Here is a 16,471-nt window from a genome sequence, read left to right as displayed (position 1 = left end):
CGTTCATCACTACTGCTATTCAGTGGTGTGGACGGGTTATTCAGAGCTCTGCATTCAGAGAACTGCAGCAGATAAAACAGTAATTTTATCAAAATTGCATCAAGCAGCCCATTAAATGACAGATCACTGTAATCAGGGTCTCTGCCCCTACACTTTGCTGCTCTCAGATAAGGTTGCAAAAACCTGGTTAAAGATTTCCTTTGACATCTTTGGGACGCAACGTTATTTATGGCTTGTTTTTTCACATGTACATTTGGAAAGAAATAACCTTATTTTTTTTTTCTTTTTGGTGCATTTTTTCTTTACACCCTTCTATGTGGAGCCTGAAAAAAAATGCATGCACAGATGCTTTAAGCGCAAAATCAAAGCTTTTCTGTACTAAAAAAAAAGCTGATTCAAATCTATGCCAAAAACACATCAAAGGACAAAAACGCATCGAAAAACATAGCAAATGTTTTCCTGAAGCGGCTTCACTGGCGGTTGTGCCTGCAATTCTTGCCACTGCTCTGCCGCCACCATGTTTTACCCTTTAAGTTTAATTTAGTTTAGGCCGGAGTCACATAACCGTAGAAAACGGGCGAGTGCTATGCGTGAAAACATTGCATAGTACTCGGAGCAGTGTAAGGCTGGTCTCTGACTTGCGTTCCTGTGCGCTGTGGATGGCAGCGTATTTCCTCCTTGCTCTGCCTACTGCCGGCTGCGTCCAGCATTTCCCTGTGTACCTATCTTTAACATTGGGAACGCAGGGACATGCATTGTAGGCGGATGTGTCCGCATGCGGCGATTTGAGGTGTGCAGCGCCCGCATGGAAACGCAAAAACGCACCTCAAATCGCTGCATGCGGACACATCCACTTCACGGAGGAAGCAAGGAGGAAGTACGCTGCCATCCACAGCACACAGGAACGCAAGTCTGAAACCAGCCTAACATAATGTAGTGACCATAGAATATATACCTGGACGCCGCAGTAAGATAATTTAAAGACAATATTATTATACATTTTCATAGCGCCATTTATTCCATGGTGCTTTACATGTGAATATGGGGCAAATATAGACAAATACATTAAATATGAGCAAAAAACAAGGCACACTGGTACATAAGGAGGGAGGACCCTGCCCGCGAGGGCTCACAGTCTGCAGGGCATGGGTGAGGATACACTAGGAGAGGGTAGGGCAGGTTGTGCGGCGGTTCAGTAGGTTGAGGATCACTGCAGGCTTGTCGGAAGAGGTGAATCTTCGGGTTCTTTTTGAAGGTTTCTATGGTAGGTGAGTCTGATGTGTTGGGATTGAGAGTTCCAGAGTATGGGGGAAGCACGGGAGAAGTATAATATAATATAATATATACCTAGATGCCGTAGTAAGATACCATAGCCTCTTAAAGAAGAAGTTACAGGTCTGTGAGAGCCAGAAATCTTGCTTGTTTTTAGGTGACCAAATACTTACTTTCCACCATAATTTGCTAAATAAATCTTGCCAAATCAGACAAGGTGATTTTCTGGATTTTTCTCATTTTGACTCTCATAATAATAATAATCTTTATTTTTATATAGCGCTAACATATTCCGCACATTATCTTTGCTGTCCCTGTTGGGGCTCACAATCTAAATTCCCTATCAGTATGTCATTGGAATGTGGGAGGAAACCAGAGAACCCAGAGGAAACCCACACAAACACGGGTAGAACATACAAACTCTTTGCAGATGTTGTCCTTGGTGGGGTTTGAACCCAGGACCCCAGCGCTGCAAGGCTGCACTACTATCCACTGAGCCACCGTGCTCTCATAGTTGTGGTCTACCTATGATGTCAATTACAGGCCTCTCTCATCTTTTTAAGTGGGAGAACTTGCACAATTGGTGGCTGACTAAATACTTTTTTTTTCCCCATTGTAGCTGAATGCAGTAGTAAGATAAGGCAGTGACCATGAAAAAAATCTGCAAGAGCTGAATTTCTTACTTAAATGCATGTATTTTGTTAGCTTAAATGGATTTTTGTGATTGGTAACTTTGCAAGGATACAAAAAGCCTGTAAAATCCAAACTGCAAAATTTTTAATTAAAGCGAATTGCAAAAATGAAGCATAGCCCCAAACACATGCACTTGTCTCCATAGGTGAACAACCGGATGAAAAAATACTTTCCTGTACACCCAAAACTGAAATATTATAATAGTTCACTAGATGGCAGTGTAACAGTGTTTAGATCCTCACCTTTTTGTCCAGCTCTTTTTTTTTCCTGGTCCCTCTATAGTCCCTAGCAGCAATACAAGTACTTCTCACAAAATTAGAATATCATCAAAAGTTAATTTTAGACCTCAAGCAGCTTGGATTGTGGCCTCTCCACTCTTCCTCCAGACTCTGGGACCTTGATTTCCAAATGAAATGCAAAATTTACTTCCATCTGAAAACACCTTGGACCACTGAGTAACAGTCCAGTTCTTTTTCTCCTTGGCCCAAGTAAGACGCTTCTGGCGTTGTCTATTTTCATTGGCTGTAAGCCATAATCATCAACATTAATAGAAATAAACACTTGAAATAGATCACTCTGTGTGTAATGACTCTATATAATATGAGTTTCACTTTTTGTATTGAAGAACTTAAATAAATTAACTTTTTGGTGATATTCTAATTTAGTGAGAAGCACCTGTATGTCCACATGTATCTTACATAGGAAAGTGTGACCCCTCATTGCTCATGATTTTTGCCGGAATTAAGAATTTTTGTAGAGAAGAACAGTAATAATTCTGATCATTAAGCATGCAAGACAAGAAGCACTGCCGGTTTGCTAATATATTGATCTTTATTTACATCCATCAGTATTTTGCCATAATCACTTCTTATTAATATATATATTTACAGGGTATTTAAGTGTAAGTCACCAAATCTATTATATTTCTGCAAACTCCACAAAATGGTCATTTTCACAGAAGCGATAAGGAGATGATATCATCCACAATAAATCCAACATGAAGATCTGATATTTACAATCGCTGGAACATAAATGTACAAAATGTGCAATAGTTTCCACCCTATGGATACAAACTGGATGTAGGTTTATATCTTTAATGACACCAGTATGGCTATTCGTGATTAATAGGGGCTTCATTTTATTGTTGTGCTCACTGGAGTCCGGGAAAATGGTGGCATGATTCTCAAATATAAACCATCGTCTCCTGATCTTGTCTCACCGTATTAGAGGAGCAGATCGATCATTGGTTACGGTGGGACGGAGCTTTACCGTTGCAAACGGATTTGTTCCCCTGGTAGAAAGTAAAAGTGAATTAAAACTTAAAATGGAAGAATTGCCAAAATTATTAGATATAGATTTATGTTCTTATTTCCTAGGGACATTAGGTGTTTAGTCTGCATAAAATTTCTTTCTACATTGGAAAGCACAGAAAACACTTCTCCAAAGAAAAGAAAGGCAACTTAAAAAAAACCACAAATGATGAATGGGGCCCATTGTCTATCACATAGGTACAGAACCTAGCACATATCACATAGGTACAGAACCTATCACATAGGTACAGAACCTATCACATATCACATAGGTACAGAACCTAGCACATATCACATAGGTACAGAACCTATCACATAGGTACAGAACCTAGCACATATCACATAGGTACAGAACCTAGCACATATCACATAGGTACAGAACTTATCACATATCACATAAGTGCAGAACCTAGCACATATCACATAAGTGCAGAACCTAGCACATATCACATAGGTGCAGAACCTAGCACATATCACATAGGTACAGAACCTAGCACATATCACATAGGTACAGAACCTATCACATAGGTACAGAACCTAGCACATATCACATAGGTACAGAACCTAGCACATATCACATAGGTACAGAACCTAGCACATATCACATAGGTACAGAACCTAGCACATATCACATAGGTACAGAACCTAGCACATAGGTACAGAACCTATCACATATCACATAGGTACAGAACCTAGCACATATCACATAGGTACAGAACTTATCACATATCACATAAGTGCAGAACCTAGCACATATCACATAAGTGCAGAACCTAGCACATATCACATAGGTGCAGAACCTAGCACATATCACATAGGTGCAGAACCTAGCACATATCACATAGGTACAGAACCTATCACATAGGTACAGAACCTATCACATAGGTACAGAACCTATCACATATCACATAGGTACAGAACCTAGCACATATCACATAGGTACAGAACTTATCACATATCACATAAGTGCAGAACCTAGCACATATCACATAAGTGCAGAACCTAGCACATATCACATAGGTGCAGAACCTAGCACATATCACATAGGTGCAGAACCTATCACATATCACATAGGTACAGAACCTATCACATATCACATAGGTACAGAACCTAGCACATATCACATAGGTACAGAACCTAGCACATATCACATAGGTACAGAACCTATCACATAGGTACAGAACCTATCACATATCACATAGGTACAGAACCTAGCACATATCACATAGGTACAGAACTTATCACATATCACATAAGTGCAGAACCTAGCACATATCACATAAGTGCAGAACCTAGCACATATCACATAGGTGCAGAACCTAGCACATATCACATAGGTACAGAACCTAGCACATATCACACAGGTGCAGAACCTAGCACATATCACATAGGTACAGAACTTATCACATATGTGCAGAAACTAGCACATATCACATAGGTGCAGAAACTATCACAGCCTGAGAGTCACAGTGTAATGTTATTTTACTTAAAGGGATATATTAGCATTTTGACAAAATTAATATTACAGGCTTGGAGCAGATTAACCATTGGGATTTTTTTGTGTTATTTTTCTGTAGTAAAAATTGTTCCAATAATACCTTATTCGTTATTTAAAAGTGAACTTGTCTTGTCCATAAACACAAATTACCTGGAGAAAGAGGGTTAGTCTGCAGGTAAATAGGATGTTGGGCTATATTCACACGTTGCATTTTTGCAGCATTTTTTAACCCCTTTCTGACCTCGGACGGGATAGTACGTCCGAGGTCAGAACCCCCGCTTTGATGCAGGGTTCCGGCGGTGAGCCCGCATCGAAGCCGGGACATGTCAGCTGTTTTGAACAGCTGACATGTGCCCGCAATAGCGGCGGGTGAAATCGCGATTCACCCGCCGCTATTAACTAGTTAAATGCCGCTGTCAAACGCAGACAGCGGCATTTAACCGGCGCTTCCGGCCGGGCGGCCGGAAATGAGCGCATCGCCGACCCCCGTCACATGATCGGGGGTCAGCGATGCTTCTGCAGAGTAACCATAGAGGTCCTTGAGACCTCTATGGTTACTGATCGCCGGTAGCTGTGAGCGCCACCCTGTGGTCGGCGCTCATAGCACACCTGCATTTCTGCTGCATAGCAGCGATCTGATGATCGCTGCTATGTAGCAGAGGCAATCGAGTTGTGCCAGCTTCTAGCCTCCAATGGAGGCTATTGAAGCATGGCAAAAGTAAAAAAAAATGTGAAAAAAATAAAAAAATATAAAAGTTTAAATCACCCCCTTTCGCCCCACTCAAAATAAATTAATAAAAAAATAATCAAACCTACACATATTTGGTATTGCCGCGTTCAGAATCACCCGATCAATAAAAAAAGCATTAACTTGATCGCTAAACGGCGTAGCAAGAAAAAAAATTCGAAACACCAGAATTACGTTTTTTGGTCGCCGCGACATTGCATTAAAAAGCAAAAAATAAGCCATCAACCGACCCCAGATCATGAAAAATGGAGACGCTACAAGTATAGGAAAATGGCGCAATTTTTTTTTTTTTTTTTTTTTTTTTTTTTTTTAAGCAAAGTTTGGAATTTTTTTTCACCACTTAGATAAAAAATAACCTAGTCATGTTAGGTGTCGATGAACTCGTACTGACCTGGAGAATCATAATGGTAGGTCAGTTTTAGCATTTAGTGAACTTAGAAAAAAAAACAAAAAAAAAACCAGTGTGGGAGGACTGCAATTTTTTTGCAATTTCACCACACTTGGAATTTTTTTCCCGTTTTCTAGTACACCACATGCTAAAACCAATGATGTCATTCAAAAGTACAACTTGTTTCGCAAAAAATAAGCCCTCACATGGCCATATTGACGGAAAAATATAAAAGTTATGGCTCTGGGAAGGAGGGGAGCAAAAAACGAACACGGAAAAATGGAAAATCCCAAGGTCATGACAGGGTTAATGCATATTAAAAAGGAGATTTTTGTGTACTCACCGTAAAATCCTTTTCTCCGAGCCAATCATTGGGGGACACAGGACCATGGGTGTTATGCTGCTGCCACTAGGAGGACACTAAGTAAACACAGAAAGAATAGCTCCTCCCCTGCAGTATACACCCTCCTGCTGGCTCTCAGTGAACCAGTTCGGTAACAAAGCAGTAGAAGCTTAATATTTAACAAGGATGAACTATGTCAAAAACCAAGTTAACTCAACAAAAACCAAAGCCAATAGGCTAACAGGGTGGGTCCTGTGTCCCCCAATGATTGGCTCGGAGAAAAGGATTTATTTGAGTACACAAAAATCTCGTTTTCTCCTACGCCTCATTGGGGGACACAGGACCATGGGACGTCCTAAAGCAGTCCCTGGGTGGGAAACAATTAACTGCAATTGCTACTTGCACCCACAAGTTACAGATGCGGCACAGCCGCCTGCAGAATTTGTCTGCCGACGGTCGCATCTGCCGAGGCTTGAGAGTGAATGTGGTAATGTTTTGTACAGGTATGCAGGCTGGACCAAGTCGCAGCCTTACAAACTTGTGCGGCCGAAGCTTGGTGCCGGATGGCCCAAGACGCACCCACTGACCGAGTGGAGTGAGCCTTAATCCCTGCTGGGACAGGAAGACCTCTGACTCGGTAGGACTCTTGAATAGCCGAACTGATCTATTTGGCTATTGTCGCCTTGGAAGCGGGAAACCCTTTCCTCGGGCCTTCCAGGAGCACGAATAGGGCTTCTGACCTGCGGAAAGATGCTGTCCGCGAGATGTATCTCCTAAGAGCTCTCGCTAAATCCAGTGTGTGAAGGGCCTTCTCGATGCGATGGACTGGTGCCGGACGGAGTGACGGTAAGACAATCTCCTCATTGAGATGAAAAGAGGATACAACTTTCGGTAGAAAAGAGGGGGATGTCCTCAAAACCACCTTATCTTGATGAAAATTCAGGAACGGAACTTGAGAGGACAGAACCGCCAGCTCGGAGACTCGTCTTATAGAGGTGACCGCAACTAGAAAAGCAACTTTCCATGAAAGAAGAGACAGGGAAACCTCCTGTAGAGGTTCGAAAGGAGCCTGTTGCAAGACTCCGAGGACCAGATTAAGATCCCATGGTTCCAACGGCATCCTATAGGGGGGCGCCTGATGGGAGACTCCCTGAATAAACATCTTGACCTGTAATCTGTTGGCAATCCTGCATTGGAAGAGAACAGACAGGGCTGAGATCTGCCCCTTGAGAGAACTAAGGGCGAGACCCAAGTCCAAACCCGTTTCTAAGAACTCGAGAATGGAAGGGATGGAAAAATGTAGAGAACGCCCTCGGTCGCTACACCATGAAAAGAAAGTCTTCCAAGTGCGATGATAGATACGCATAGACATAGGCTTTCTAGCGCTGATCATGGTAGCTATGACTTCTGGAAAGAAACCTGCCTGGGTTAGGACCCAGGACTCAACGGCCATGCCGTCAAACACAGGGCCTCTGAGTTCTGGTGGTGAAAGGGGCCTTGAGATAGCAGATCTGCACGAATCGGTAATCGCCAGGGAACGTCGGCAACTAGTTGAACTAGTTCTGTGTACCACGCCCGGCGCGGCCAATCTGGCGCAATCAGGATTACCGATACCCTCTCCGCTCTGATTTTCTTGATGACTCTCGGCAGGAGAGGAAGCGGGAGAAATATGGACGGAAGCTGAAAATGATGCCACGGGAGTACAAGAGCGTCTGCCCCGATGGCTGCCGGATCATGGGACCGAGCCATGAAGTCGGGAACCTTGGAATTCAGCCGTGAGGTCATCAGATCCACGTCCGGGGTTCCCAAACGACAGCAGATCTGGTGGAAGATTTCTGGATGGAGAGACCACTCCCCGGAGTCGAGGCATTGGCGACTGAGGAAGTCTACCTCCCAATTGTCCACTCCCAGGATGTGAACCGCAGAGATCATTGAGCGGTTTTCCTCGGCCCATCGGAGGATGTGGCCTACCTCTGTCATGGCCGCCCTGCTGCGGGTTCCCCCTTGATGATGTATGCCACTGCAGTGGCGTTGTCGGACTGAATCCTGATTGGGCGACCTGCTAGGAAGGGATGGAACTGGAGAAGTGCCAGCCTGATCGCTCGGATTTCCAAGATGTTGATTGGAAGGCATGATTCCTGGGGGGACCAGCGGCCCTGAGCAGTGTGATGAAGGAACACCGCTCCCCAGCCTAGAAGACTGGCGTCTGTCATCACAACCAGCCAGTGTACTGGAAGAAAAGACTTCCCTTGATTCAGGGAGGATTTCAATGCCCAACACCTGAGAGACTGTCTGACTCGCTGGGGAAGGAGGAACCGACGGTCTAGGGAGAACGGGTTCCTGTCCCAAACAGCCAGAAGGGCATGCTGTAGAGGACGGAGGTGTAGTTGGGCAAATGGAACCGCCTCCATAGCTTCTACCATCCTGCCGAGGACTCTCATACTGAAGCGCAGAGAGTGAGAGCAAGGCTGAGAGAGCTTCTGAGCTTCTCGCTGTAAGACTGAGATCTTTTCCGGGGGAAGAAGAACCAACCCCCGGGACGAGTCGAGTATCATTCCTAGAAAGGAAATTCGCTGAGTCGGCACTGGGGAAGATTTTTTGAAGTTTATCTTCCAACCCAAGCGAGAAAGGGTATCTATTGTGATGGCCACGGCTTCCTTGCAGGAGCGGAAAGAGGGGCCTTTGATGAGGATATCGTCTAAATACGGGAGCGCCACCACTCCTCGGGTGTTGAGTATGGCCACGGCAGCCGCCATGACCTTGGTGAATACCCTGGGAGCGGTGGAGAGGCCGAAGGGCAGAGCAACGAATTGGAAGTGATCTTCCTGAACTGCGAAGCGAAGGAACCTTTGGTGAGAAGGTAAAATAGGAATGTGGAGGTATGCGTCCTGGATGTCTATAGACGCCAGGAACTCGCCTTTTTCCATGGAGGTGATGACAGAACGAAGCGATTCCATCCGGAACCGTCGTACCCTGACGAACTTGTTCAGCAGTTTTAGGTCCAGTATGGGCTGTACTGTACCGTCCTTCTTTGGAACAATGAAGAGGTTTGAATAAAAACCTTGAAACCTTTCACTTTGAGGGACCAGAATAATAACTCCGTCTTTTCTCAGAGAGCTTATAGCTTTGAAGAACTCTGATGCTTTTGCCCTGGGAGGAGAAGACAGGAAAAAACGGTTTGGAGGACGAGATAAGAGATCTATTTTGTATCCTGAGGACACTAGATCGCGGACCCACTCGTCGTGAACAACCGAGAGCGACGCGGCACTGAAGGATAGCAGGTGGCTGCCTACTTTGAGGGTGTCCCCCGGATACTGCAGGGAGTCATTGTGTGGAAGGTCTGCCCGTTCTGGCGCCTCTGGATCCCGGCTGCCTTGGCCTGCCTCTCCATGAAGGGGAAGGCTTAAAAGAGGCCTGTGAACCTCTGTCTCCACCTTGTGCCCGGCCGGAACCGGGAGATGTGGAAGTAGAGAGAAGTTGAGTTGTAACGAAAAAATCGGGACCAAGCCTGTGGTTGCAGGTTCCGAAAGGGCCGAGAGGGTCTCTGTTGTGGAAGAAATTTACTCTTCCCTACAGTGGCGTCAGAAATTAACTGGTCGAGCTTTTCGCCGAAAAGGCGACCGCTCTGATATGGGAGAGAAGTCAATTAATTTTTGGAAGTAGAATCCGCACGCCAGTCCCTGAGCCATAAGGACCTCCGGATGGTGATGGCATTTGCTGCTGCTTGAGAAGTGCAGTCAGCGGCATCCAGGGACGCGGTCACTACAAAATCTCCAGCTTTGGCTATCTGAGTAGCGAGGTCTGCTATCTCGAGGAGAAGATTGGTATCCAGTACTGCTGAAGACTAGACCTCAGCCCAGTGGGTCATAGCCTTAGCCACCCACGTAGCGGCAAAAGATGGAAAGAGTGCGGCCGCTGAGGCTTCAAAGGCTGAACGCGCCATATTGTCGATCTGACGATCGGTTGGATTTTTAATAGAGGCGCCCTGCGAGGAGGATAAAACAGATTTCGTAGTCAGGCGCGATACCGGAGGATCTACTGGGGGAGATTGTGACCAATCTTTTCTTAGATCCTGGGAAAAGGGATATTTGGACTCCATGGGCTTCTGCCCTGTGAATCGTTTATCTGGACGGATGCTGTGAGATTCAACAATTTGCTTAAACTCGGGATGAGTGGCGAACACTCTGTGAGCTCGTTTGGTCCTCTTAAAGGACACGGCATAATCCGTTTTAGATAAGGGTTCCTCCTCAAGTCTCAAAGCCTTATTCACTGACTCAATTAGAGAGTCAAGAGTCTCCTGATCATGATGAAATTCCTGATCTAGGGACGTATCAGAATCGTCCTCTGAAACAGATTCTCTACTAGCCCCAATGGAAGGGGAGCGAGAAATCGAGCTCTCAGAACCCGAAAACCGTTGATGGTCTGGGGATATGGCATGAGTCATTTTCCTGTATGAGTGAGAACTCCTTGGCAAGGTACAACCCCTGGAGTACGAGGGGTTCTGACCATCGGAAGCGTCGTCCGTATTAGTGCCCTGGTTAGAGGAAGGGTCTTGGAACGAGTCTAACGCTTTTGCCAGGGATGCCATAGACCGGGAAAGGGAGGTAGCCCACTCAGGGGGACTAGGCTTCACAAGCTGTGCACAATGCAGTATTGTGACCCCGGGGTAATGATACCTTACAAGAGGTACATGCAGCGAAAAATACAGTGTGGGTTTTCCCAGACTTTTTGTGAGGCTTTGGTTGAGACATAGTAAAGCCTGGAGGAAAGCGCTTACTAGCAGGGAAAGGGTTAAGCTATGTGTCTGCAGCTTACCCAGGTCCTGTGTCTTGAGTCCCCAGGGCAGGTCCGCTGTGTAGGCAGAGAAAAACGCTAGTCCTGAGTGAGGGCTGTGATAGGAAACGCTGGAGCAGTGCTGCAGCATCAGGGCTGTGGGTGTCCCAAGATGGCCGCCGAGACCAGGAAATGGGAGCTCATCACAGGGAACGAGAAGCGCCAGGAAAAGTGGGTGGGGCTAACTGCCGTGGGCGTGGCCAAAACTCCGGCCTGTATTGAGGGAACATTTTTATTTATTTTTTTTCTTCTTTCTTCTGCGGTTGCGGCCTGCAGTGCCGCGACCGCTATTAGCGCCATCATTAGCTGCACTCCTTCATGGGGTTGCCGCACTACGGACCACCCACGAACACAGGCTTAAGGTGCGGACCTCCCATACCCCGGGGACCAGGACCCCCCTAGCGCCTCGGCCCCCGCAGTGTACTCACGGTAGATGTGGTGGGCCGGTGCTCAATCCACCGTCACCATAGTCAGGGAGGGGGTGGAGAGCTTCTGCCGCCATGCGTCATCCGCTATATCAGTGGTGATGCAGAGGGGGGCTGCACGGACGCCATATATATCATGTTCGGCTATGCACCTGGCTCCAGGAGAGATAGATGGAGGGCTACTCCATGTGGTCGCCTGCTATGGATGGGTGAGATCGGAACGCGAAGGAACCGTTGCCCGTAATATGAGCTCAGGGCTGGCATCCAACGTTGCAGGAAAGGATACGGGAGGAACGCTCCCACGTGCTCGCCTGTTGATGGTTCGGGGGAGATCGGAACCTAGAAAGGATCCGTTGCCCCTATTCGCTCCGTTAAGGAAAAATAGAATAAAAGTAAACAGCTAAAATAAAAACGGTGGGGTCTGAAACAGACCCAAGTGCCTCCTACAGACACTAAGCAAGAACTGGTTCACTGAGAGCCAGCAGGAGGGTGTATACTGCAGGGGAGGAGCTATTCTTTAAGTTTTACTTAGTGTCCTCCTAGTGGCAGCAGTATAACACCCATGGACCTGTGTCCCCCAATGAGGCGTAGGAGAAAGCTGCTTTTTGAAGTACACAATGAAGTTATGAGATTTCAGAAATCTCACGCATATGGTTGTTTTTTTATTTCCTGATTGAATTGGAAAAATGTAACTTTTTTTAAATTAGCAGGTTGTCAATTTTGTCAGCGTTTTTCAGCCATAGAAAGCAATGAAAGCAACTAAGCTTTTTTTGGGGGTGAATAAAACCAACTTCGTTAAATATGTAGTGTAGCACAAATCATCCAAGTAATCCGCACCCACAAACATGGCAAAAACGCTGAAAAATGGGCGTTTTGAACACTGCAGCAAAGAAAGCAGGTTTTGGCTGCTGGAAAAACAACGCAGCTAAAACATGTGTGAACATAGCATTAAAATACTGGCAGGCTGCTTTTATGAAAACATGGTTGCAGAGAGAAAAAGTTATATTCTCCCAGCAGACACGCGCTTCCAGTCATCGGGGGTGCATGGAGTGACCGGTCACTGTACTGTGAGTGTGGATGTCATCACTCCCTGACACACTGATTGACAGTCTGCTCTGCATACACATTACACACTGCAGAGTAGGCTGTCAGTCACAGTGTCGGGAAGGGATTACTCCTGCCCTCACTATATAGTAAGGGGTGAATGGAATCTCTCCCTGCACCGACCCAATGCAAAAATATCAGAAATTGGAAAATTGTGGAGGGTGAGTGCCACATGTCAGGCATAACGGAAGCACTGCTGTGTGAAGAAGCAGCCTGCAGGGTACAAAGAGCTTCCCACCTAATGACAATTGTGCGGTTTGTGCTAGAAGGAGATTTTGTGGATTTAGAGAATTGAGCTTTGCAAATTACAGCTATGGGGGGGCAGCAGCTCAGTGGATCCCACAGTTGCTGTGCAGTAATAGGGATCTGAGTCAAAAAGAACCAAGGGTAAAATTTGTCCAAAAAAGGAATAAGAAACACTGATAAAATAGGCTGCGCTGGTGGAAGATGATGAATTACTGCAGGCGATATGATAAGATTCTATTATTCAGACAAGGCGTTTTGAAGCTGGAGTAAAAAACCACAGATCTTACCTTGAGAAAGACGCTAGTCCGGCTTCATAACGCCTTGTCTGAATAATAGAATCTTATCATATCGCCTGCAGTAATTCATCATCTTCCACCAGCGAAGCCTATTTTATCAGTTTATTTTACTCCTTTTTGGACTTTTTACCTGGAGTAGCAGCAGGTGGATCTTTTAACCCATCATCCCCTAGATCCCCCATTTTTTTCTCCCTCCTTAAATAGGGTCACACGATTGTGTGTGTTTTCCCAACAGCTCTTTCTACACAGTTTCCTTGCTAAATATATATTTTTTTCCATTTTCCTTGCCACACATACAGGGTGGAGACAAAAATATATTGAATTCTTATTTTCTTTTTATATCAAAATACATAATTTTAGCTGGACTTACTTGGGAAATAGATTTCCGCGCAACCCTTCTTCTCCAGATCTCTGCGACTAAGAAAAAGCACACAATGAATAACACATAGACACATACATGACAAACACATGCAGTTGTACAGTACTGTGCAAAAGTTTTCTACAAGTGTGGAAAAACTGCTACAAAGTAAGAATGCTTTCAAAAATAGAAGTATTTTTATCTATCAACAATGAATAAATGAATAAACAAAAGAGAAATCTAAATCACCTATATATTTGGTGTGACTACCGCTTGCCTTCAAAGTAGCATTAATTCTTCTAAGTACACTTAAACACAGTTTTTGAAGGAAATCGGCAGGGATGTTGTCCCAAACATCTTGGAGGACTAACCACAGATCTTCTGTGGATGAAAGTCCTCAATTCTTCAATGTTGTTAATTTCTTGGTGTCTTTAATGCTGAAATACATAGGTATACAATAGTACTTATCCATCATGCAAAACTATCAGGGTGGCGCATGATTGGCTCCAAATTTATTCTACAACAGGACAATGACCACAAAAATAGCCAATGTCATTAAGCTACAGAGTAAAGAAGTACATGGAGTCCTGAAAGTGATGATACGGTCCCCATAGAGCCCTGACCTCAACATCATCCATCCTGTATGGGATTACATAAAGAGACAGAAGGATTTACATAAGCGACATCAACAGAAGATCTGTGGTTAGTTCTCCAAGATGTTTGGAACAACCTCCTTGCCGAGTTCCTCCAGAAACTGTGAGCATGTACAAGTGTATCTAGAAGAATTGATGCCGTTTTAAAGGCAAAGTGCGGTCACCCCAAATATTGAGATGATTTACGTTTCTCTATTGTTCGTTCACTTTGCATTTTGTTAATTGATAAAATCAAACTAATTATCACTTCTATATTTGAGAGCATTCCTTCTACGCATGACAAAATCTTTTGCACTGTACTGCATGTGGGGTAAATACTAAAGTGCAAAAATGTAGCCACTGCAAAACATTGTGTATGCCCTGTTATTTAATGACAGACTTTTGGCATGTAGTTTTTTAGGGGGAAAGCAGGTTCATGCAATGACGGGACAACAGAAAACACTACATTTGTTATAACTGTTTCTATTGGTGGCAGAGCTCAATATAGCATGCTTGGGATTTAGGAATAGTTAAAAGGGATTTCAAGACACAAAATCCATGCGGTAAATTACATTTAAATGATAGAATTTATTGATATAGGTTAATGGCCTTAAGTGCCCCAATCCTCTAGTAGAAGATCTAGTTTAGGGTCTCGGCAGCTTTACATCCAGTCCCAAAGCTTCATACTGGTTTCCGGTTTGGCACAGTGTGCAAAGGAGGGTGTCTGACTACACATTTCAATAGCTAAGCCAGCCTCCTTCACTCAGCTCTGGTGATGTGCTGACATATGAAACACAGTCCAAAGAAACAGAAGTGAAGCTGTTGGCACCTGGGACAAGAGGTTCCAACAAAGGGTATGGGGCACCTGGCATAATTGAACCGGGGATGGAAATACCATGGGTGCAACCTGTGCAGCCGCACAGGGGCCCAAGAGATTAGGGGGCCACTACTACCTCCAAAGCAGGTGGAATTGTACACTATGATGAGCTAGTTGACTGCACAGGGACTATACACTCACTGGCCACTTTATTAGGTACACCTGTCCAACTTCTTGTTAACACTTAATTTCTAATCAGCCAATCACATGGCGGCAACTCGGTGCATTTAGGCATGTAGACATGGTCAAGACAATCTCCTGCAGTTCAAACCGAGCATCAGTATGGGGAAGAAAGGTGATTTGAGTGCCTTTGAACGTGGCATGGTTGTTGGTGCCAGAAGGGCTGGTCTGAGTATTTCAGAAACTGCTGATCTACTGGGATTTTCACGCACAACCATCTCTAGGGTTTACAGAGAATGGTCCGAAAAAGAAAAAAAATCCAGTGAGCGGCAGTTCTGTGGGCGGAAATGCCTTGTTGATGCCAGAGGTCAGAGGAGAATGGGCAGACTGGTTTGAGCTGATAGAAAGGCAACAGTGACTCAAATCGCCACCCGTTACAACCAAGGTAGGCCTAAGAGCATCTCTGAACGCACAGTGCGTCGAACTTTGAGGCAGATGGGCTACAGCAGCAGAAGACCACACCGGGTACCACTCCTTTCAGCTAAGAACAGGAAACTGAGGCTACAATTTGTACAAGCTCATCGAAATTGGACAGTAGAAGATTGGAAAAACGTAGCTTGGTCTGATGAGTCTCGATTTCTGCTGCGACATTCGGATGGTAGGGTCAGAATTTGGCGTAAACAACATGAAAGCATGGATCCATCCTGCCTTGTATGGAGCATCTTTGGGATGTGCAGCCGACAAATCTGCGGCAACTGTGTGTGTGATGCCATCATGTCAATATGGACCAAAATCTCTGAGGAATGCTTCCAGCACCTTGTTGAATCTATGCCACGAAGAATTGAGGCAGTTCTGAAGGCAAAAGGGGGTCCAACCCGTTACTAGCATGGTGTACCTAATAAAGTGGCCGGTGAGTGTATATTGTTCTTGCACAGCGGCCTCTTCTGTCTGTATCCGCTCCTGAATTGAACTACTGTATATCGGTAACTTATATAAATTGGATTATAAGAGTAATATATATTTTGGAGGCTGGAAAACACCTTTAACTATTAAATCCTCTTGTTTATGGAGCAGATTCTAAAGTACATTCCTCTGCATTGTGGGTCATCGATACATTTTAAGGTAGTCTGGTGGGGGTATAAATTGGAAAGCAGTGCACGGACTGGTCGGCGGCTCTCCCCACCCGAGAGAGAGAGCTGCATAGCAAAATATGAGGCTGTCATGTCCAAGTCTGGATAGCCGCCGGCCAGTTCCGATCTTGGTCCAATTTATACGACCATCTGACTGCGCTCTAGGTGTTAATAATGTAATTTCTATGTGTACCCTAT

General features: G+C 45.0%; 1 protein-coding gene across 1 annotated transcript in view; it reads right to left on the bottom strand.

Annotated features, from left to right (window-relative positions):
* Positions 1-2,777: 2,777 nt before the first annotated feature.
* BAIAP2L2 (BAR/IMD domain containing adaptor protein 2 like 2) overlaps positions 2,778-16,471 on the bottom strand; it is a 112,723-nt gene continuing 99,029 nt past the window's right edge. Inside the window, exons 13-14 of the mRNA XM_077277874.1 lie at positions 13,527-13,573; positions 2,778-3,256 (exon numbers count right to left, since the gene is read on the bottom strand). Coding sequence (XP_077133989.1) covers positions 3,181-3,256; positions 13,527-13,573 — 123 coding nt within the window. The 3' untranslated portion in view covers positions 2,778-3,180. The remainder of the gene's footprint in view (positions 3,257-13,526; positions 13,574-16,471) is intronic.

Source organism: Ranitomeya variabilis, chromosome 8 (genome assembly GCF_051348905.1).
Source record: "Ranitomeya variabilis isolate aRanVar5 chromosome 8, aRanVar5.hap1, whole genome shotgun sequence".
In the NCBI taxonomy this organism is placed as follows: Eukaryota; Metazoa; Chordata; class Amphibia; order Anura; family Dendrobatidae; genus Ranitomeya; species Ranitomeya variabilis.
Note: the sequence above shows the minus strand (reverse complement) of the source record. Positions and strands in the feature narration are given on the sequence as shown.